Source organism: Mytilus trossulus, chromosome 7, assembly GCF_036588685.1.
Source record: "Mytilus trossulus isolate FHL-02 chromosome 7, PNRI_Mtr1.1.1.hap1, whole genome shotgun sequence".
Taxonomy (NCBI): Eukaryota; Metazoa; Mollusca; class Bivalvia; order Mytilida; family Mytilidae; genus Mytilus; species Mytilus trossulus.
In genome coordinates, this window is record NC_086379.1 from 77,363,499 (window position 1) to 77,386,636 (window position 23,138).

Sequence of the window (23,138 nt, forward strand, 5' to 3'; positions counted from 1 at the left end):
ATAAGAAAACACTACAACATTTTCTGGTTTGAAATGATAAACATTTGCCATTCAAGGGCTGTCTATGCAGTGTGGGTTTTGCTCATTATTGAAGGATGTATGGTGCCCTATAGATGTTAACTTCTACATCATTTGGTGTCTGGTGGAGAGTTGTCTCATTGGCAATTATTATCTTCTTATTTTATATGGAGATCACTTGTTTGTAAATGAGGTGATAAAAACATCAAAAGTTCAAAGGAGCACAACTCCCAGAAAAAAATTCTAGGAGTTATGCTTCTTTAAACTTTTGCTTAATTATACTACTTTCTGAACTTCATTCTTTAAATCAAAAGTTTTGAATTACATACCATCTTGTTTCAGAGGCAATACCATTAAATTACTGGACTCTGTGAATGTTAGGTTATCCATCATTATAAGCCCTTGGTTTGTGCCGTTAATTCCAGATCCTAAAGTGATATCGGCAGCTACTCCAAAACTCCTTATCGATACATCAGTCATGTTAGTGTTTGAAGTGATGGGAACAGCCAGTTCTCCATTCAAGTAAATAACAGCTTGAGAATCTAAAGTTATGCTCAATACAACATATGTCCATGCATTTGACGATACTGATACTTTGGTTGTCATGTAGGAGATCTTGTTACGAACATCTACACCAAGCAGGTAGTGACTTAAATCAGTTGTTACGTATATACTTATTCCATGAGAATTTTCTGACTTCATATTCGAATACACAACTTGTTTTGATGACAGAGATATATTTCCGATCGTCATTAGCCAAAATTTTATCGTTAGTCCATTATGGCAATAATCAAAGTTAGACATACAGTCATCAGCATGGATCATTTCTATATATGACTGATTGAACAGCATGCTTTCATTTGTAACTCCTCTGTGTATTAATATTTGACCTTTCACATCATATTCAGTATCATGTAGATTGGTGCCATTGATGTAGAATGGGGTTTCTTTCACATCTGTAATCATATACACATTCAAAATGAAATACATTTCCTTCATCAATCTTCCAAGATCTTACATTACAGCTGATTGCATTGAGTGTGCAGGTAAATGAAATTTCTTTGGTTAGATTGCTTTCTATCTTAACCGTGAAGTCATTATAAGGTTAGGTAAACTACCCTCCTTTAAGAGTAGACTAGTCCGACAGATCTTGTCTGTAGGACTAGGCTACTCGGAGTAGGGTAATATACCTTACCTGATAACGACTTAACAGTTCCGCTAGCAAGCAAGCTAATCAAAGATATTAATTACCTTTACCTTCACACTCAATGCAATCAGCTGTAATGTGGTGACATATATGAGACTAGCTACATTGCAGCAGTTTTGCTCACTCTCAAAAAAAATATGTAACATAAATAAATTTCATGGTTTCCTTAGGCTCTTGTACAAATGTTAGAAATCTGACACATTTCAAAAGACTTACACTATAAAATATAAAATCTCACACAAAGGCTATAAATCTTGATCATTCATTATATATTTTTTTTATTTATTTTAGTGTTCTAAGGAGTATACATTTTTTATTTAATTCAGTATTCTAATGAGTAAACGATTTTTATTTAATTCAGTATTCTAATGAGTAAACGATTTTTATTTAATTCAGTATTCTTAGGAGTAAACCATCATCAGACAACAGATTATAAGATCACAAAATTTCCCTTTCACAACATAAATATTGCAACCTAAAAAAAAGCATTAAAAGTTCACAGACATCTGAAGACTGTACTCATATCATAATGAGCTATGTAGAAATTAACACTTACACATTGGTTGTTGTTCACATATATAATAGATATTAGTCGAACAAAGAGCATCCTCAAATGTTCCAGTCTGAGAGAATAATCTAGCACATCTAGGCATTGCAAGTGTCCCAGGAAACTGTATCAACGATACATCTGCAAAGTCTGGTATCTTCCCATTGGGTTGTCGGATAGGGAATGCAGCTACAGCCCTCGGTAACTGTGTAAGGGCTACCCATGCAGACTGTTGCATTTGAAATACTACAAGGTACATAATTTTCATTTTAATTTTCTCAAATAAATTTAAAAAAAGAAAAATTAAGTCTATGGTTTAGTAACAAATTACATATATATATATCAAAGAGATGAAGGACAGTCATTTTAACATTATTTCTTCCATTTTGTTTTTTGATGTGTGCATGGCAATTTTGTGTTCTGAATATCAGTATATTAATTTGTATAATGAAAAGCTTAAACACATTAAAAAAACATCATATTCCTGACTTGGTACAGATATTTCACATGTAGAAAATGGTGGATTAATTGTTCAATTTTTATACATTGTGACTTGGATTGAGAATTGTCTCATTGTCATTTGCATATTTTATAGCTGGATAAACCTCTCACTTGTATGGTTTTCTATTCTTATTTGATTCTATGTATTCAATAATATTTTGTAAAAGAAAATACATAATTTTTTAATTGAAGACATAGGTCTTTGTTGCATTTCAATGCTAAAAATTATTGACAAAGAATATTCAATTGAAACGTTAATATCTACCATTATAAATGCATATACCTGAAAACATAAAATCCTGTAAGGCAGTTCTAGTTGCCAAGTTTGGCAGTTGAGCTAAAGTGGCCCCCATACTGGTACAAGCTGTACAAGCTGATGTGTATATAGCTGTACCAGTAGATAGATAGTAACATTTGTCAGATACTTTAATGTACTCCCAGCCTTCGGGACATTCATGTTTAGTACCTAAAAAAATAAATATTTAACAATGTTGATAAAGTAGGAACAATTTTATTTTTGTGCTTACAAAGTAAAATAATATCAGTTTCATAGCAATATTACCTGGACACCTTGTAATAGAATACCTTGTCCCTTTTAACTAAGAAAACTAATTAAAAAATCATCTTGACTTTATTTATCTGTATCTTACAAAGAAAGACAAAGATCTACTGATTCCTTTTGTTTGCAACATAAGATAAAACTTATTGAAAAATGTAACCTTTAGATTCTGAATCAATAGGACTGGTCCACTTTTTAAGGCAGAACACTGTACTACATTTGAAAACATATTACCAATTAATTTAGTCTCATCCCTGTACAGCCATCACATGCATATTACATTATTTTTATTAAATGTGAGATTATTTAGGGAGAATATATTCAATGAAGTATACTATTTTTTACATCCTTCATAATAAATCTACAACTCTATTTGTTTTACTATAAATATATGGAAACCATTTAACATACCAAAGAGTTTCTTGATTTCAACATTTTCCAAGAAATTATCAACTATAGTAAGTTCATCAACAATTAATTCACCAACATTGTCTGGTTCATATACTGAATAGCCAATAGTAACTGGTCTACTAACTCCCGGGATGGAAGCTTCTGTAATTGACATATGTTCTGGATATCTTCCAAAATCAGCCGTGGAATGACCATTCAGTGCTACAATGAGGGTCAAATGTGGATTCCAGGTCAAGGTCAAATGTAACAACTGCTTTTTCATTATAGAGAACTCTACAGTCCAGCTGTCAGTTCCATTAAGAACGATTGCACTGCAGTTGAGTTTGGTAACATCTGTTGTATTGACACAAGATACACTAATACCGTTCTCATTCTGAGTAACATCCCCTCCCATCTCAAACAAGGTCACTTTCCCTGATGAGGGAGACACATCAATAACCTTGATCCAGGCAGAGAATGAGAAGCCAAAGAAACAATATTTCACATCGTAGAAGCATTTAATGCTCTGTAAACCAGTGATGTTAAAGCCAGTTTGATTGAGGTACAATCCATCGTAGTGAATAACAGGTAGATTGATGGTATTGTCAACATCAAGGTAATTGATGGTTGTATTCAATCCAATGGAATTTGTAACAGTATCATTCACATCCATAGAAAAGTGAAATCCATTGTAACCTGCAAAGACATTACATAAAATATTTACACAAAGACAATCTATAAGGATTATCAATCTTTGCTTGTATTAAAATATCTTCAAAATTAATTCATCAATTGAAGCAACTGAAATTTCTATTGACTGGGAAAATATTACATCAGTGACATATTTTCCAATTCTAAGAACAAATCAAATTTTTCATAAAAAGAGATAAATTCATTTAAGAAATAAAACATCATATAAGTATGGTAATAACATAGTCAAATTTCTTTAAATCATGATTTATACTCTCTAAATGATATCCAGAGGATTAGTTTATCTCATGGTATAGACCTTATAATATACTGAATACTTACCCAAGTCTAGGTTACATTCCTCAACTGTCCGATTCTGAAAGCTATCTAATATATCAGGATCAATACTTTCATTCTTAACTCCAGTGAGACCCGCTACCATATATTCATGACAAGACTTCAACACTGAAATATTTACAATACAATGTTAGACCTTCTACCATATATTCATGACAAGACTTCAACACTGAAATATTTACTATACAATGTTAGACCTTCTACCATATACTCATGACAAGACTTCAACCCTGAAATGTTTATTATAATAGTTATGCTACCATAAACTCACAGAAAGATTTCAAAACTTAAATTAAAGTAAAAGACCTACTACCATAAACCATAGCGGAATTCTATATAATTCTGCTACTAGAACTCATGGCAAGACTTCAACACTGAAATATGCACAGTACCAAGTATTTTCAGGTTTCCAAATGTCATTTTTAATTCATTACTATTACTCTAATGGGATCCTAATTTTCATGGATTTCATTGAATCCACCACAAATATAAGTCACCCCTCCCCCAAAAATAATGATCCCACAAGAGTAAGAATAAAACAATACCTACCATACATTCCAGAAGGTTCTGTGGCATAAGGAAAGAACTTCAAATCATCAATGTCAAATGTGCCCACATCACCAATTCTTAGGAAGGAGTTTCTGTACACAGGTATTACACGATTCGGAACAAATGTGATAGTCCTGGCACTAGGTAGTAATAGCTGTGAATTTATGTACATGTCAAACTGTTGAATGGTGAAATCAGCTGACAATACAATGTGTGACCACTCAAACAGGTAGATATAGAAATCAAACACAACCTTAGTCTTGTCGTACTGCAATGACATGTAATACTTGTCAAGGGTGGTGTCATACCAGATCCTGGTGTATTCTATTTCACCTTCAGTGTGTGATTGCACTCCAGAATACAGGAAAGTCTGATCTTGGTAGAAGTTTCTTGGATACAGCCATAGAGATAGGGTAAATGAACTTCTGCAGGCATCTGTAATACATATATACATCACAATATAACTTTTTTTTTTCTTTATTATTGTACAATAACATGAATAATTTACTGTAAATTAAAAATTATTGTGTGCATTTATTATTGCGATTTTGTCATTTTAAATTAACACCATGGGTAGTTTAAAATATTTTTTGGCAAAGGACAAGACCTGCATGGTAACTGGTTAAGATTCTCAGTTAAGTCAGATGCAGCAAAGCATCAATAATTATAAAGGAAATAACCAATTGATGATTTTCTTATATTTGTTAAATAAAATGTAAACTTGAAAGAAACTACAAAACTGCAAGTTGATATTTCAGGTACACAATTACCATTATTAGAGAAACAGTTCATCATTTGCTCTGGTACTTGTATGGCAGGAACCAGTCCTGCTGGGTTATCTATCTTGGCTGCTGTGAGGAATAATGAGTTTCTCCAGTAGGTTTCTACCAAACTGTTATCTAATATCACATGGACATTGGTCTTAGATTTTGTCTTTGGTTCATTGAAGTCTATATATCTTGGTGTATCATCTATATGCAAAAATAAACAGAATCATAAAATTATATATACTAGTATACACATTTGTTAAGGTGCAAGCTGAAGGACGCCTCTTGGTGTGGGAGTTTCTCACTGCATTTAAGACCCATTTGGTGGCCTTAGCTGTTGTCTGCTCTATGGTCAGGTTGTTGTCTCTTTGACACATTCCCCATTTCCATTCTCAATCTTATTGAAAAAAAGTTGTTAAGAGACTAATTAGAGAAGGTTAAGACAGACTTTTGCATTAAAATTCCTTCAAATGAGGAAAAGAAACTTGTCAATCAAAGAAAACTCAAATGTTTTTGATATTTGAGAAAAAATTATTCATAAATACAAAAATTCTAGTAGTTTAAGAACCAGTTCTTTATTATATATCTTTCACTGCTGTAAGTGTAGAATTTTGAAATTTGACCAGACTTTACAAAAGCTTTTCATGAAATAATCTGCATCCATGATTTGCAAGTATCTATACATTTTAATAAAGCTTTTGTTTTATTAAAAAACAGTTTCATGGAATTTCTTGAACAAGTGCTTATAGTCTATAACAAGGTACACTATTACAAGTTGGCAAATCATGCATCTAAGAATCCTACCTATCATTTTGTTTTCCCAGTCTTCCTTCAGATTAGTACCAAATTTTAAATCTTTAATCAGTAAAGTGGAATTGAGTTCCAATGTGCAGTTCGCAATAGCCACAGATGATGACAAACTGTCGTTTACAGTCGCTGGGAACACTGGTACATGTTTGGTAGGGGATACAGTATGTACCAGATGGAAGTTTATGAAGAATTTCAAGCTGACATATTTTTGCCAGACAATGTTGATATGATTCCATTCTTTGTCCAAAGGCACAGGTAGTTCACTGTATGTCACATAGTTAAGTTCTTTTACTGTTACTGAAATGGCGGTTTCACTAAAATAGAATATTCCATAAATTTAAATGAGTACCATGAAGCTGACTGCTATAAGATGTGGACTCTCCTACTAAATATGCATTCATATACAGTTATGGAAACTTTTCCTGTCCTACATGTTTTCCGTACTTAAACTTTGCACAAGTCAGTTATGAATATAAAAGACTTTTCCAAAGAAAAACGATATGAAAACTTAGTTTGGATATTTTTACAGCAATTCAAAATAACAAGTTCACCTTAAGCATGGTAATGACTATAATATACCTATACAAACTGATAGACTGATTTTGTCACAACATCATCAAGTGGAGTTAAAGTCTTATAGGATTGTAAGTATGTCTACTTGACTGTGGTTTTCTACAGCAGTTGGTTCAAATTTCTGACCAGTTGAACAATTTGATTTAATAAAACAAATTGCAATTTGGTCAAATTTTGAATGAGTTGCAATTGGTGGATAGCAACACTAACAGTCAAGTCACTGTAATTGTTTAGGTACATAAATCAGCACATTGGATTTAAAACTTCAATTGTTTTTTGTTTTTTTTAGACCATTGGTTAGAAAACCACAGTTACATTAATTATCCCTATTATTCCATCAGTTCCCATGTCTAAGATCAATGAATCAGAAAAATCTGTATTTACTTCAACTTACTTATTATTTGTAACGGATATTATCATCCCTGTTGTACCATCAGTTACTGTATCTATGACAACACAATCAGTTATGTTGACAACATACAACCAGAATGAGACTCCAAAACTATGTCGACAGTTACTAAGAGTTTGAAGACAGCCATCATTTTCTGTTACACTGTACACAAGTCCAGAGGATGAAAAGTTACCCTTGTGTAAGACAGGTCCTAGAGCTAGGTCATTCAATATTGTTATATTTTCACTTGATGTAAGTTCAATGATAGAACCGTCAGATTTTTCACCTTTTATAACATTCGATGTGATGTTATAACCTGTCATGTCAAATTCATAGGTTTCTGGGAGGTATTCTGAAATACAAAAATACAAATTATTGTGGAGAATGTAGTCATTCGGAATGTTTAATTGATATTTTATGTCTTTTTTTATACCGAAGCATAAATAAAAATTGTTTTACTTGTTTACCTGAAACAATTTTAATAAACTTGCACTATTTTTTATCTATGTTAATATGTCAAATTTGTCTTCTACTTTAAATTAATCTTTGCTCATTCTCTTATATTTAATTTCATACAATTTTTATCATCTTGTTTTTTGTTCAAAATAGTAAATGAGGTTTTAAAACATATAATCTCTAACAGGAATTTTTAAGCACTATAAACAAACTGTATAGTTAAAACAAACAGTATAGTAAAATATAATAAAAAAAATAATTTTTGCCTTTATAAAACATTGCAGTGTGTACAAATTAGGTAAGGATAAAATAAAGAATTCCTGAATTATCTACAGACAGACAGACAACAGAATATCATAATAGTATAAGTATAGGATTGGACAACAAAATAAGGTTGGAACAACCCTTTATATATATTTCCCTAGGCTTTGTTGATTAATCAATAATATTGAGAGTGGAAATGGGAAATGTTTCAACGAAACAACAACCCAACCAAAGCGCAAAAAACAGCTGATGGCCTACAAGACAGTGAGAAAATCCCACATCCAGAGACAGGCTTCTTTTCTAAACCCATTCTGTTTCTGATCTTACTTTCTCTGTCATATAGATCTGTTACAGCAGCTGCATTCATACCATTATCCATAAAATGTACATTGTCTATACTAACACCTCCAACTAACTGACCTGAAACAAAATAGTGCAAATAAATTAAGAAAGTATCCAGAAAGGTAATACATAAATAGTAAGTATACTAAATGTCTAAGTAATGGCCAACAATAATTCTTACAATGAGGCAATGGATCATATAATTATGCCGGGAGGTCAAGCTTGCAGGTGTAGTCACTTCGATGACCATTTATGCACTTGTTAATAAGCTGTTCTGTCTTGTCATTATACTACATGCCACATTAAAACTGAAGAAAGTATACAACATTCTGGATTCTGCAAGTTACATTGCAAAAAATAGTGTACACAGACCCAGTGGAGTGGCAAGTAAATGTTTGAGTATTCAGTATTTGTTGGCAAGTTAGACATTTTCTGTTACCACACGACATGCACCATCCAGTAGTTGAAGAGCTTTTATTAGAGGAGACATCAGCTCTCACAAATAAGTCTTGCAGACTTACTGGTCTCGGAAAATTAATTATTAGTAAGTATATATATAGAGGGTTCTGGTCATACTATTCTTTAAATTTTAAACTGAGAGGAAAAAAATATCAAATAAATCATTTTATTACCAGTACTTTCAATATGACTTCAGAGCCACAGCTCACAATTTCAGACAATGAAATATAGATTTTATCCCTTAAATTTGTGGGGCAACCAAAGTGTATTGAATGTTAGAAATAGTAACCTTATGACAGTAATTTATACATACTATGCTGACAAATTGCACATGTATACAATGTACAGTCAAGTTTCTGTAAACCAGTTGATGTGATTCCCACACAGTTACCAGTCCCAGAAACCAGAGTATCAAAATATGCTGATTCACCAGTCGAACTCCAAATATAGCTTCCACTACTTAGCACACCATCAGTTAAACAAGTTTTCCCAACTGAAAGGCAAAACAAATATTGTTATTTAAAATGATTTTCAGTGACATAATTTCCCTTTTTCTAAGATAATGTTATTTCCTAAAAAACTCATTGTTATACTACATCTTTTTATTTATATTAGCAATGGGTCAATCACAATTTTGAGACAGATACTTGTTACTCCAAAAAGGTCTGGGTTGGTTATTTCCATAGATTCTATAAGAACTGCACTCTTGGCCACAGCAAGTCCCCAAAAAATATGCCAAACATCATAGAAATCTTGGACCAGTTGTACAAAATAAAATATTCCAATCTATGCAGCTTTGATAATATGACCCTATTCCTTTCCTTCATTTGTTTTGTTAAAATGTTAACATTCCATCCAATTACTTAATGCCATGCTTATAAACTCAATTGATGTCTTTTAAACTCACCCAAATCATATGTAGTTCTAAATTCATCAACTTCTGCCACATTGTTAAATGTGAGGAGCTTAGAACCACCAGCAGTACACTCCTCTGTGGTAGTTACATCATGGATAGATATACATCTATTGCCAAACTCCTCCCATGATGGTGAACACATAGATTCTGAAAAGTAAAAGATGTGCCATAATTATTTTTATTATACTTCATGTAAAAATACCGTATTTTTATTGGCTAATATGAGGGTGTTAATTTACTCTATCACATGGCTGAGAGGGTGACAATTTTTTTAAATGAAAGCCTCTCTTTTAGACTAATAAAAAATCGACAATTTAAAGGAAATTCAATCGAATATACATCAAAGCTTAAAAGTTCTACGTTTTTTTGCTCAGAATTTATTATTTGACTCAAAATAAAAAAACATCTTGCTTAACTTTTGCTGTTATTTATATTGCCCGTAACCTTGTTTTGTACATGACGTCATAGAAAATACTTTTAAATTACAATTAATCTGTAAAAGACAATAATGATAGGACATTCATGGTTCAGCGTGTACCCACAAAATCCACGAAAATTATTGTCCAATGAATAATAATGAATCTACAGTACTTTATTTTTAGTTAAAAAGCTGTATAACACAGTATATCAATCTCTTTTCTCATTCCATTTTTTCAATTGATGGGAAAAAGACTTACTTGCAGGTTTTTCACAAATAACAGGCCAAGTCCCAGAACAAATTATGTCTCTCCATTGACATTTTCTGTCACTACAATCTATTACTGCACATTGAGTGGAAGCATAGTTGTTCAATGGAGGAGTTGCCCACTTTTCAAATTTCAAAGGCTGAAGATCTCCATGTGTAAACTCTCCAATACCAGAATCTGCAAGGGTCCTAAATTTAGGTCCTATGTGTGCCGTTTTGGGCAAAGGAGATCCACTTAAATAATAAATTTCAATTTTAATAGCTTATCTGCTGGTGAAAATATGTATGCCGACTTTCCTTATTGATAAAATGACTTGTTGCACTGATATTTTTTGTATGGATATATAAACATTCAATTTTATAATTTGGATTGATTATAAATTTCTGTCTCAAGTTTACACACTGTATTTTCTTTTTTCGCAATGTTTTTCATTTATTTTTATTTAATATTCATATTACCTATAAAGTAAATTGGAAATAAATCTTTGTTCTTCTTCAGAATCAATCTCTACGACTATGGCTCTGAACCCAGAACAGTGTATGTGTGCCATGGGGCCAGTGTAAGATGTGGTGTTGGTAAATAAATAACAATTTCCATCAAAGTACTCCCATCCGTCACTACACTTTATACCATCCTGAATCCCTAAAATAATTAATAAAATATGATGTAAATATATTCATAAAAAAAATTGTAAGCCAGTCATTAGATTTTGTTTACAAAAGACTCATCAGTGATGTACAAATAAAAAAAGTTAAAAGGTTCATATAAAGTACAAAGTTGAATAGCATTGTGGACCCAAAATTCCAAAAACTTTTTAAACAAGAGGGTCACAAAAGTCAAGCTCCATCTACATTAAATGTGCATGCTTTAATTGTTATATCTGTTCCATATAATTCCATATATAAGAATTTTCTACGTGTGTCTTTCTTGACCTGAATAAAAACTTTTGGGGACCTTTTATAGTGAATATTTATACAGCAACTGTCATCTGTTTTATTACATTCAAATTTCAAAAATATTTGTTATGCCCTGTGGACATAAAATATAAGATCTAAATCCATTCACTCATAATGGTTAAATGCAGCTTAGGTCAAATGCATCAGAAAACTGAACATTTTAATAAAGATGGAGAAAATAACATTAGGAAACACTGAACATTCATATTCTCTGTAAATTCAGAAATTATTGTGTGCATTTATAAGTGGGATTTTGTAATTTTTAAGACTGACATGCAATTTCAATTTTTGCAATATTGAGAAAAATCCTGTTTAAATAATGAAGAAAATATCAAATGCAAGTTTAAATTATTGTTATTATTATCCTGTCGCATTTTTATTGCATTAATAAAAACATTGCAATGATTTCTGAATTTTACAGTATGTAGTTACTTTTGTGTGTAAAAAAGATCCATCTTCAATGATAATGAATATTTTACTCACTGGTTGAAAATGGTTCCTGTGCATTCTCGCATAATCCACCATAACCTGTGAAGTTGACATTATTATCCTTAAATGTGTGCAACTCTGCCGTTCCACAATCTGGGTCACATGTGATGGCTGTGTAGCACAAGTCTGGAGTGTTAAGTAAAGGATTTGGATTGGTTACCCAAAACGTATATGGTTGTCGTTTTCCATCTGTATTCATAAAAAGCCTGGACGAATAATCCATGTGGAAATCATATGTTCCCAAATAAACAGGAGCAGGCCTAAAATTTATAATGTGGAAAGTAATTTCTGATTATTTTTTGCTGTAAATTGATCAACTTTATATCTTATATCTTAATCAATATAAAGATAATAAGAGACTCACTCAGCCAGTACACATAATGTAAAATAATCATGAAATAAACATAATGGGTACATCATGTGAAGCAGGATCTACTTACAGAGCACCTAAGATTACCCTGTAATATTGGTGGTGGGTGTTGTTAGGTATTGTGTGTTGTTTTTTATTCTCTTAATCTATTTTTGCCATTGTACTGTCAGTTTATTTTTCTTCTTATTGGTTTGAAAGACTCTTTGTATTTTTTTCCTCTTATTTCGAGTTCTTTCTACAATTGAAGCAAAAAAAACAAAATTGTTTTAAGACAGCCATAATACTATTGTATAATGTTGATAGCATAAATGACTACCAGATATAAAATTGTAAATACTAACTTGTCATAGAGCAAAGTCTTAACAAAATTCAATTCTGGTTCATCTGTAATAGCCACCAGGTGGCCTCCCTGACTTCTACATATATGTTCATGTTCCCAATACATCAAATACTGGTCTGTATATTTGTAGCAAGAGGTTCCATACTTAGACCACCCAGGTGGACACATAACTGGAAACAAACAAAAAAAATAATGTACAAAGTTAGAAAAAATCTCAAAATGATGCTATTAGAACAAAGACCGTATGGTGACCTATAATTGTCAATTTCTGTGTTATTTGGTTTCCTGTGGAGAATTGTCTCATTGGCACTAATACCACATCTTCTTTTTTATAATTATGAAATTGCTTTGGTCATTCCTACCATTAGTTCAAAAGCGTTTCCTCCTCCCTATCTTTATCTAAATTGATCATGAATTTTGTGTCAAATAAAATTAATGAGTTCACTACATTGAAGAACATAGGTTTATTTATTTTAAAGTTGATAGGAACATTTTCCCTCATTTCTAAAAGACATGTGTATTCTTAAGTAATCTAAAATGATGGGTTGTCTAAAAAAAACTTTTGTTTTTTTGCAAAATTAAGGTCATTTTCCAACATGTACAATTTCAAATGACAGGTTAACCAGATGCTTCGCAGGGCGTAGCTTTATACGACCGCAGAAGTTGAACCCTGAACGGTTGGGGCAAGTATGGACACAACATTCAAGCTGGATTCAGCTCTAAATTTGGATTGTGATTAAATAGTTAACACAGCATAGGTTTCTGACACAGAATGAATGTGTTCTAATGAACTTAAAATTTTTATTTTCTCTTAGAGCAATTCACTATGCTGTTCAATATTAATCCTCTCAAAAAAATGTTTGAAGAAATTTTCTTTTTATTTATGAAATTTCAAATGAGAAAAATTGAACCCAATTTTTTAATCACATCCCCCTTTCCCTTATTCCAAAACTAATCTCAATTAAAATATTCTAATGGAGTTTTCAACAATAACTACTCATTTAAATACATCATAAAATATTAAGATGTAAAAAAACTGCTTGTTATCACTGAATGGTAAAGATTATTTGAATTTATCAGTTGGTAGTAAAAAGTGAATATACATTGTATATTGTATATAACAAAGATTTAAGTTGATTCTGGACAAAGAAAGATAACTCCAATGAAAAAAAATTCTTGCAATAAGATATTTCTTGCTTACTATTCTGGACAAAGAAAGATAACTCTAATTAAAAACAAAATTGCTTTTTCACAATATATTTCTTGCCATTGCACAATACTGTGCAATTGAAAAGACTTGCTATTGCACAATACTTAATATAATAATTTTAGATCCTGATTTGGACCAACTTGAAAACTGGGCCCATAATCAAAAATCTAAGTACATGTTTAGATTCAGCATATCAAAGAGGCCCAAGAATTTATTTTTTGTTAAAATCAAACTTAGTTTAATTTTGGACCCTTTGGACCTTAATGTAGGCCAATTTGAAAACGGGACCAAAAATGAAGAATCTACATACACAGTTAGATTTGGCATATCAAAGAACCCTATTTATTCAATTTTTGATGAAATCAAAAAAGTTTAATTTTGGACCCAGATTTGGACCAACTTGAAAACTGAGCCAATAATCAAGAATCTAAGTACATTTTTAGATTCAACAAATCAAAGAACCCAACCGATTCATTTTTTGTCAAAATCAAACTAAGTTTAATTTTGGACCCTTTGGACCTTAATGTAGACCAATTTGAAAACATGACCAAAAGTTAAGAATCTACATACCCATTTAGATTCGGCATATCAAAGAACCCCAATTATTCAATTTTGATGAAATCATACAAAGTTTAATTTTGGACCCTTTGGGCCCCTTTTTCCTAAACTGTTGGGATCAAAACTCCCAAAATCAATACCAACCTTCCTTTTATGGTCATTAACCTTGTGTTTAAATTTCATAGATTTCTATTTACTTATACTAACGTTATGGTACGAAAACCAAGAAAAATGCTTATTTGGGTCCCTTTTTGGCCCCTTATTCCTAAACTGTTGGGACCTAAACTCCCAAAATCAATACCAATCTTCCTTTTGTGGTTATAAACATTATGTTTAAATTTCATTGATTTCTATTAACTTAAACTAAAGTTATTGTGCGAAAACCAAGAATAATGCTTATTTGGGCCCTTTTTTGGCCCTAATTCCTAAACTGTTGAAACCAAAACTCCCAAAATCAATCCCAACCTTTCTTTTGTGGTCATCAACCTTGTGACAAAATTTCATAGATTTCTATTAACTTAAACTAAAGTTATAGTGCGTAAACCAAGAAAATGCTTATTTGGGCCCTTTTTGGCCCCTAATTCCTAAAATGTTGGGACCAACACTCCCAACCTTCCTTTTATGGTCATAAACCTTGTGTTAAAATTTCAGATTTCTATTCACTTTTACTAAAGTTAGAGTGCAAAAACAAAAAGTATTCGGACAACGACGACGATGACGACGACAAGGACGACGACGACGCCAACGTGATAGCAATATACGACGAAAATTTTTTCAAAATTTGCGGTCGTATAAAAACAGACACGCCTTCATTTCTTTAAAGTATCTGATAAGCAGATGCTCCGCAGGACGCAGCTTTATACAACCTCAGAGGTTGAACCCTGATCAGTTGGGGCTAGTATGGACACAGCATTCAAGCTGGCTACAGCTCTGAATTTGAATTGTGATTAAATAGTTGACACAGCATACATAGGTTTCTGACACAGAATGATTGTGGTCTAATAAACTTTTTTTTTTGCTTTTGAGCAATTAACTATGCTGTTGAATATTAAAATCCTCTAAAAAAAAGACAATATTTGAAGAAATGTTCTTTTTTAATTTTCTGAAATCTGAAATGAGAAATATTGCCCCCCCCCTTTCATCTTCTTCTTTCCCTTGTTCCAAAAATAATCTCACATTTGTACTTATAATAGAGTTTGCAACAATAATTATATTTATCAGTTGGTAGTATTAAAAGTGAATATTGCATTGATTCAACTTCTATTCTGGACAAAGAAAGGTAACTCCAATTTTTAAAGAGTTAGTTTCATAAAGCATTGTTTTTAGGTGATTCAACAACCATTCTGCACAAAAAAAAGATAACTCCAATTTATTGTCTTGAAACTACAATTGTGTTAAAATTTTATTGTTTTCTATTTATTAATACTAAACTTATTATCCGAAAACCATCCGTCTTCAAACCACGCTGACGACGACAGCGACGAAGTGATACCAATATACGCTCGCAAAAATTAGTGCGGTCGTATAAAAAACCAAAAAGCTTTTCAAAAATCATTTTATATAGCAATTCTACCCATTTTGTTACTCCCTTAAACATGAAGGACAATATAATATGTGTATTGTCATCAAGAATGTCATTTGTCATTTCTGTGATGTCAGAAAAAAAGCTTTAAAAAAAACAAACATGTTCATACAAAACAGAAAGCCTTGGTTTTCATTGATGAATAGAAAAAGTTCTGTGGAATATTTCAGCGAAGATGGCTTTTACCAATTGCTTTTACCAATTGCAAGGGAAAATACCTAATAATAATATATATTATGTTACTTTAATGTACTAACCTGTTCCTAGATATCTTGCATTATTTCTAACAGTAACACCGTCTGGAGTTGTTCCAGTGTTTGTAAGTACCTGAACCAAAGATCCATTTACATACAGTGTTGGTGTGACTGGCTGAGATATAACAAGTACAATATGACACCATTCCCCTAGTGTTACATTGAACTCAGACGAGTACATATTGAGACTGTTAAACACTACTTTCATCTTTTTGATAGGTTCATCATAAGATAATCGAAATCCAGCGCTGTTAGAAATCTTGCATTCAACAGAGAATATATCTACTGACTCTGATAATGTTACGGGTAATTTTATCCATAATGATATAGACTTGTCACTTTGCCAGCATTCTTGTAGATGCATACATGTGGAATTCAACATATAGTTATCAAACTGATAAACAAAAGACTTGTATGGTAGTATGAAACCATTCCCATCAATTCCAGGGGAGTTCCATGGATTTGGCTCCACAGACCATGATTGAAATGAGGTCCAACTCATATCCTCTTCAGATTTTTCTTCATAGAGTATTTCTGAAATGGTATAGAACAATAGCATAACAAACTTGTTATCTAAACAATAAAAAAATAAACTTGTTATCTGAAAAATTGAATAGGCAACTCATAAACATTTTTTTTTTTTTCAATTCAATATAAACATAATTTCATCTGTTCCATCAATTGGAACAGAAGTAAATGTTATTAACAAACAACTCTACAAAAATACAAAAGACAATTTGTTTAACTGTTTGTCAACATTTAAATAGTGATATATCAACCCACAACACTATAAAGATCACAATATTCTACAGAAATGACTTTGAATTTATAAGTCATTACTGTAGATGATAGATGCCAGATAATGGCAACATATTTCATGGTTTTCATCTAAACTTTTCATTACAGTTGGTTGCTTTACATTGGATATTATAATATTCAGTTTGCAAACAAACATATATGGGTTTTGCTCATTGTTGAAGGTTGTATAGTGACCTACATAACTTCTATTTTATTTGGTCTCAGGAAGAGAGTTGTCTCATTTGGCAATCACACATCTTCAGATTTTTATGATTAGTCACAGAGATTTAACAAACCTTTTATCTCTTCTAATAATGAATTATCCGGAGGGGCTGGTACAAAGGTGATATTCTGAAGTCGTAGTTTGGTATCACTTGTATTATGCAGACTAACAGCTTCCTGTATAACGTTCACCATACGAACCGTGTAAGAGACAGCTGTCAAGGTACTGTTGAACATGCCATTCATGTATAAACTAATGGTCTCATTTCTGTCAAAATGTATCAATAGATGAGTCCAACTTTGGATATTTACTGCAACAACAGATTCCACAGTTCCTGTTAATGAGGAGTGAATAATTGTGACAGTCTGATTGGCTAGATTGTAAAATACACACAATCCTGGACTTAACACATGCTGTTTAAATGAACAGTCTCCTGAACTAAGTATTACTGTGTCTTCTGCTGTTGTGTTGACTAAGAACCAGAATGCAATGGTAAATCCATCAGGACATCGATATCTGTCGACCAAACAGTTAAAGTCAAAATCACTTGATATATTCATTTCACCATATTTTGTGTATAATGTTGGATGGTACTGATCCTTGTATTGGGTATGAAGTGATGATCCTGAATACAAAAATAGAAATATTTCTTTTTATTTAATCATTTCCACAGAGATCTAATATTAAAACCATGGACAGTGAAATTGTGCTTTTGTATGCAGCTTTTGTAATATTGTTGCAAAGTGGCTGCTAGTGAAAAGAGATCACTTTATTAATCTCACTGAGGGTGCTAGTCAAACTAGACCACTTTGAATATTCCCACTGTGGGTGTTCGTATATGGTAAACTTCGATATTCTAACCATGGGTTGCAGTCAAGCAGTAAAATTGAGAATGGAAGTGGGCAATGTGTCAAAGAGACAACAACCCGACCAAAGAACAGAAAACAGCCCAAAAGCTACCAATGGGTCTTCAATACAGTGACTTCTTTGGATGTTCCTATCACAGGTCAGGAATATACATATTGACACTACCTGGTTATAGCCAATTTTATCATCGTGTCATGGTTAATAATTGCATTCATTCCAATACAAAAGGGTACAAAATTCAAACAGGTAATAAAATAATGGTGCTGATGTCGTTCTCAGTAACTGCAAATTTCACTAACCATTATAAATTAAAACTCTTCACATTAAAGAAATCACACTTTTATTGGTCATTTTATTTGTCAAAATATATCTACTTTAGGATAAAACTTGTATTTGTTAAACTTTGAAACTATGTGGTTAAATCTATTGAGCAGTTCCGATAATTTTTCAGTCAGATGTTTCCAAAATCCATAAATCTTGTGAAATCTCATAAAGTTCAGGATTTTATCATTTCTATATAAAAAAAAGCCTATCAGATTCATTTGATATACAATTCCCAGTATTGGTGTCTATAGAACTTTTTTTTATACAAATTTCCAATATCAAATAATCAAACCTATCATCTTACCAGTGTATTTGATGTCATAATCATATAGTTCACATGCTGTTCTAGCTTTTACTGCTCCTCCTACCCCAAAGTCAACTCTCCAATTACCTTTATTACTCAAGTCTACTTGACCAGCCCACTGAAATAATAAGAATGGTACAATTATTACTCAAGTCTACTTGACCAGCCCACTGAAATAATAAGAATGGTACAATTATTACTCAAGTCTACTAGACCAGCCCACTGAAATAATAAGAATGGTTAAATTATTTTCAACTGTGAGAAGCTATGAATAATATGAGGCTGGTGCTACATTATGCTATTGTACTTTTCAAACTTATGCTTATGTAGCATGTGTGTTTCACTCTTCATCATACTTTTGGTATTTAGATGTACATTTATGCTTTAGATTGTATGCTTCTCATATAAAAATTCATGAAATTGTATGCTTATTTTTTTAGGGTCAACTGGAGTATAGGAATATGTATGACAAAATCTTACAAAACAAAATCCAGTATAGGTTTTATCACTTTCATGTTGTTATAAGATTTTCAGTGCCATAGTTTATATATGTAATACTCTCAAACGTGTTCATCCATCTTAGAGTGTCCACCAAAACATGTCCTTAATATGTTACAAATAAGATTGGATGTTGCTGCATATAACTACACTATGCACAGGCAAACTTATGGCATTTCTGCAGGGATATAACTTAAAGACAAAAGAAGTCCAGGAAGCATTTTTCGATATCACAGCTTCCCTTTTTGTTGTGATTGATAGAGCCAATTACGTAAAGCCTTAATTGCTCATCTAACAAAATTATCCTTAAATTGCTAATGACATTATTATTTCTGAAAAATCAGGCTTTGGATTGTTTATTTATCATTACTTCCCTGAAGTGTTATATTGTCATTTCAGGGCCTTCTATAGCTGACTATGTGGTATGGGCTTTGCTCATTGTTGAAGGCCGTACAGTGACCTATAGTTAGTAATTTCTGTGTCATTTTTGGTCTCTTGCTGAAAGTTGTCTCATTGGCAATCATACCACATCTTTGTTTTTTATATTTACACAAACCTTCCAAGAGGAGGCATAGTCTTTATTGTCCCAGTTTGCGAATTCTACTAGTCTTTTGTCATCTTGCCATGCATTACCAGGTGTTTCCACACCTAGCCAAGCCTCTGGATTGGTCAGATTAACATCATTCCAAACGTCATAACTAAATAAACATCATAAACAATATAAATATGTAGAGTTTTCAGTTAGCTCTGGTTACTTTTATCATTGGCAATAAAATAACTATCCGTTAGAGGAAGTATGAAGTTGTTATAAACAATAACTAAAGGCTCTAATATCCATTCTTTTTGTGATTTGTTTACTATAAGGTGACAATCGGTAAAGCCTCGGCTTCAAAACATGGCATTTAATGAGCAGCCATATTTGTTAAATCATAACAAACAGAGAGAGAGAAAAAATGACGATTATATGATATCTTTGCGAAAATAATGATAAAATCGTGCACAGAGGACTAAATTTATGATATATACATGCATTGGTTCAAGAATTGGATAAACATTATTTTTCACCACTCACTCGTTTCATATGACTTTAATAGACCTGGCATTACAAAACGTGAAACTTTTCAAATAGGAAAACCAAAGCCTGACTTACTATACAACAATTGACACATTAGATCAAATGGTGATATGTAAAGCCTGCTTGTGTTATGGAAGACCCAGATGTTGTCCTTGCTTGCATATAACCTTAGAAATAGACATAACTAGGGATCTGTATAAGTGATTCCACATAAATTCAAATTTGAACTGTTCTTTAACTGTTTTATAATATGCATAAGTGTAAGATTCATTACATTTGGTTGAGATAAACTTAAGTGAGCGAAAATGAAAAGTTCAGAAATTTTTCCATTTGTAAAGGGGAATAACTCTAGATGGGTAAAAGCATGGAAGTATTACATTGACAAGAACTACTTAGACCTGACTTCAAGTGTTTCATCTGCGATGCATTTAATGACATGTTAATTAGCTTGAAACATGGCACGTTATTTACATACCAGCTTGTGTTGCCCTACAATATTGTCATTTTCTATTGTTTTTGGGATTACAGAAATAAAAGAAGAATTCTAAAGTTGTGATAAATTCTCAGGAAACAGCAATCGGCAAACCTCGACAGATTCCTTTACCTTACATCTGCATATGTGTGCCGATTGAGTGATTGATTGATTAATGCAAGTCATCATTAATTCTATAGAAAAACACATTGACGATGGAAATTTGTACCAAATTTATTAAATAAATGCCCCATTTTTATTTATTTATTTTTATGTAGAAATTGCACTATAATATGTAATATATATTGTGAGTTGTGATACCAAATAAAGGTCTACTGACGCGATTAAAATAAGTAAAGGTGTATTTCGACAGGTGATATTGTAAAACTGTCTCGATTAAAACCCCTTGATTGATAAGAAGTATCTCTGGTCAATTTATGACCGCAGCATCCCAGATAGTCACAAAAGAAATTAACGACAGAGTACTAATTAGACAGTTTCCATATCTTTTCTACAGGGCTACCCAGGTTATAAATAAATGCTAATTAATTGTTGTAGTTCCTGTCAATATAATACTTCCATGGTAAAAGTAAAGCTTACAAAATACAAACAGGATCTGTATTATGTGGTTATAAGCATTGCATATAAGTTTCATATTAAACATTGTCAAACTAAAGTGAGAAAATGGAAACTAAATTTGGGACATTAGGACTGAAAAGGGTAATAATTAATGTCCTATAAAAAATGCCAAAGCATTAGTTTGACAATAGCCTGTATCTTACCTCATAGCACCTAACAGTAGTTGATTATAAATATTACTTTCATCGACCGGTGTTTTTGGCATGATATTATAACCTCGCTGATGAAGACAATGATATCTGCTATTTTCATAGTATTGCTGATCATTATCATAGCTGTAGCATACTCTTGGGTCCATTGGATTCCTCGGCATACTGTCCATGCAAATCTTCTCTGAAAAATTACACATAAATATCCCATGTTAAGTTACAGTTTAAAACTAAAAACATATATTATCGTATAACATTTTTAGGTTCAAGTTGAAATAAAAAATCCAAATCATGTTATTTACATCAGATTTCTGTTAGTAATTAAAGAGCATTTGTGAGTACAATCACATTCCCCACTCGCCTACATTGTCAGTGGACAAACAAACTCTCACCAGATTCCTAAGTTCAAAGAGTCATAACTCTACAAAAGTCATCTGATAATTTTTTTCTTGTGGATATGCACATTAACATATTATGTCCTCATTAACTACAAAGTTTCATGAAATTCTGTTGTGTGGTCTCAGAGGAGTGGAGATTACAAACTATTGCAGTAGTATATTTAGTATAAATAAGGCTGTTAGTTTTCTGGTTTGAATTGTTTTACATTGTCATTTCAGGGTCTTTTATAGCTGACAATGCAGTATGGGCTTTGCTCATTGTTGAAGGTCGTATGGTGACATATAGTTGTTAATTTCTGTGTCATTTTGGTCTCTTGTGGAGAGTTGTCTCATTGGCAATCATACCACATCTTCTTTTTTATATTCCACTCTTAGCCTAGTTTATTAATGGTATGTACACAGTATTAGTCCATATGCCACTTTAAGCCTTTAAGTAAGCTAATTACCTGGTGTTCTGTAGACAGTATAAGCCACTATGCCACTCTTAACCATTTTACAAGATAGTTACCTGATGTTCTGTAGACAGTATAAGCCACTATGCCACTCTTAACCATTTTACAAGATAGTTACCTGATGTTCTATAAACAGTATAAGCCACTATGCCACTCTTAACCATTTTACAAGATAGTTACCTGATGTTCTGTAGACAGTATAAGCCACTGTGCCACTCTTAACCAGTTTACAAGAGAGTTACCTGATGTTCTGTAGACATTATTAGCCACTGTGCCACCACATTCTTGTGTTATATTGCCCACACACTTGATGGTACAGTTATGGTTTTGATACAGTCTTCCATAATTCCCACGAGAGTTTCCACATCCACAGGTGTCACCATTCTATAAATAGGTTAAAAATTATTGCAAAATATAAAATCAAGCCTCTTTGGCTGAGTGGTCTTAAAAGAGTGGCGAAAGATACCAGAGGAACATGCAAACTCATATGTTGAAAAACAACAGGCTCTCAAGAGCCTGAATCGCTCACCTGAATTTTTTTGGTTTAATCTCTCATCAATGATTATTTTTGCTTTTCAATTTATTTAAATGTTCTTTGAATCGTCCTATTTTCTTCAAAAGCAAAAAAAAAATATTTTCTCCTATGTTCTATTTTAGCCATAGGAGCTATGTTTCTTGACATGCAAGGAAATGAAATA

The 23,138-nt window shown here is 32.2% G+C and overlaps 2 protein-coding genes across 2 annotated transcripts in view; both read right to left on the reverse strand.

The window, feature by feature from the left end:
* Positions 1-7,589, reverse strand: part of LOC134725879 (uncharacterized) — a 42,063-nt gene extending 34,474 nt beyond the window's left edge. The window contains exons 1-9 of the mRNA XM_063590134.1: positions 7,363-7,589; positions 6,390-6,709; positions 5,589-5,789; positions 4,819-5,253; positions 4,255-4,377; positions 3,244-3,918; positions 2,557-2,739; positions 1,782-2,018; positions 348-974 (exon numbers count right to left, since the gene is read on the reverse strand). Of these exons, the coding sequence (XP_063446204.1) occupies positions 348-974; positions 1,782-2,018; positions 2,557-2,739; positions 3,244-3,918; positions 4,255-4,377; positions 4,819-5,253; positions 5,589-5,789; positions 6,390-6,709; positions 7,363-7,388 (2,827 nt within the window). The 5' untranslated portion in view covers positions 7,389-7,589. The remainder of the gene's footprint in view (positions 1-347; positions 975-1,781; positions 2,019-2,556; positions 2,740-3,243; positions 3,919-4,254; positions 4,378-4,818; positions 5,254-5,588; positions 5,790-6,389; positions 6,710-7,362) is intronic.
* Positions 7,590-9,755: 2,166 nt separating this feature from the next.
* LOC134726686 (secretory phospholipase A2 receptor-like) lies at positions 9,756-12,805 on the reverse strand. The gene is made up of 5 exons (XM_063591100.1): positions 12,639-12,805; positions 11,922-12,187; positions 10,941-11,124; positions 10,474-10,715; positions 9,756-9,943 (listed from the first exon to the last, which is right to left on the reverse strand). The coding sequence occupies exons 1-5, from the start codon at positions 12,803-12,805 to the stop codon at positions 9,756-9,758; spliced, it is 1,047 nt and encodes a 348-aa protein (XP_063447170.1).
* Positions 12,806-23,138: the final 10,333 nt, after the last annotated feature.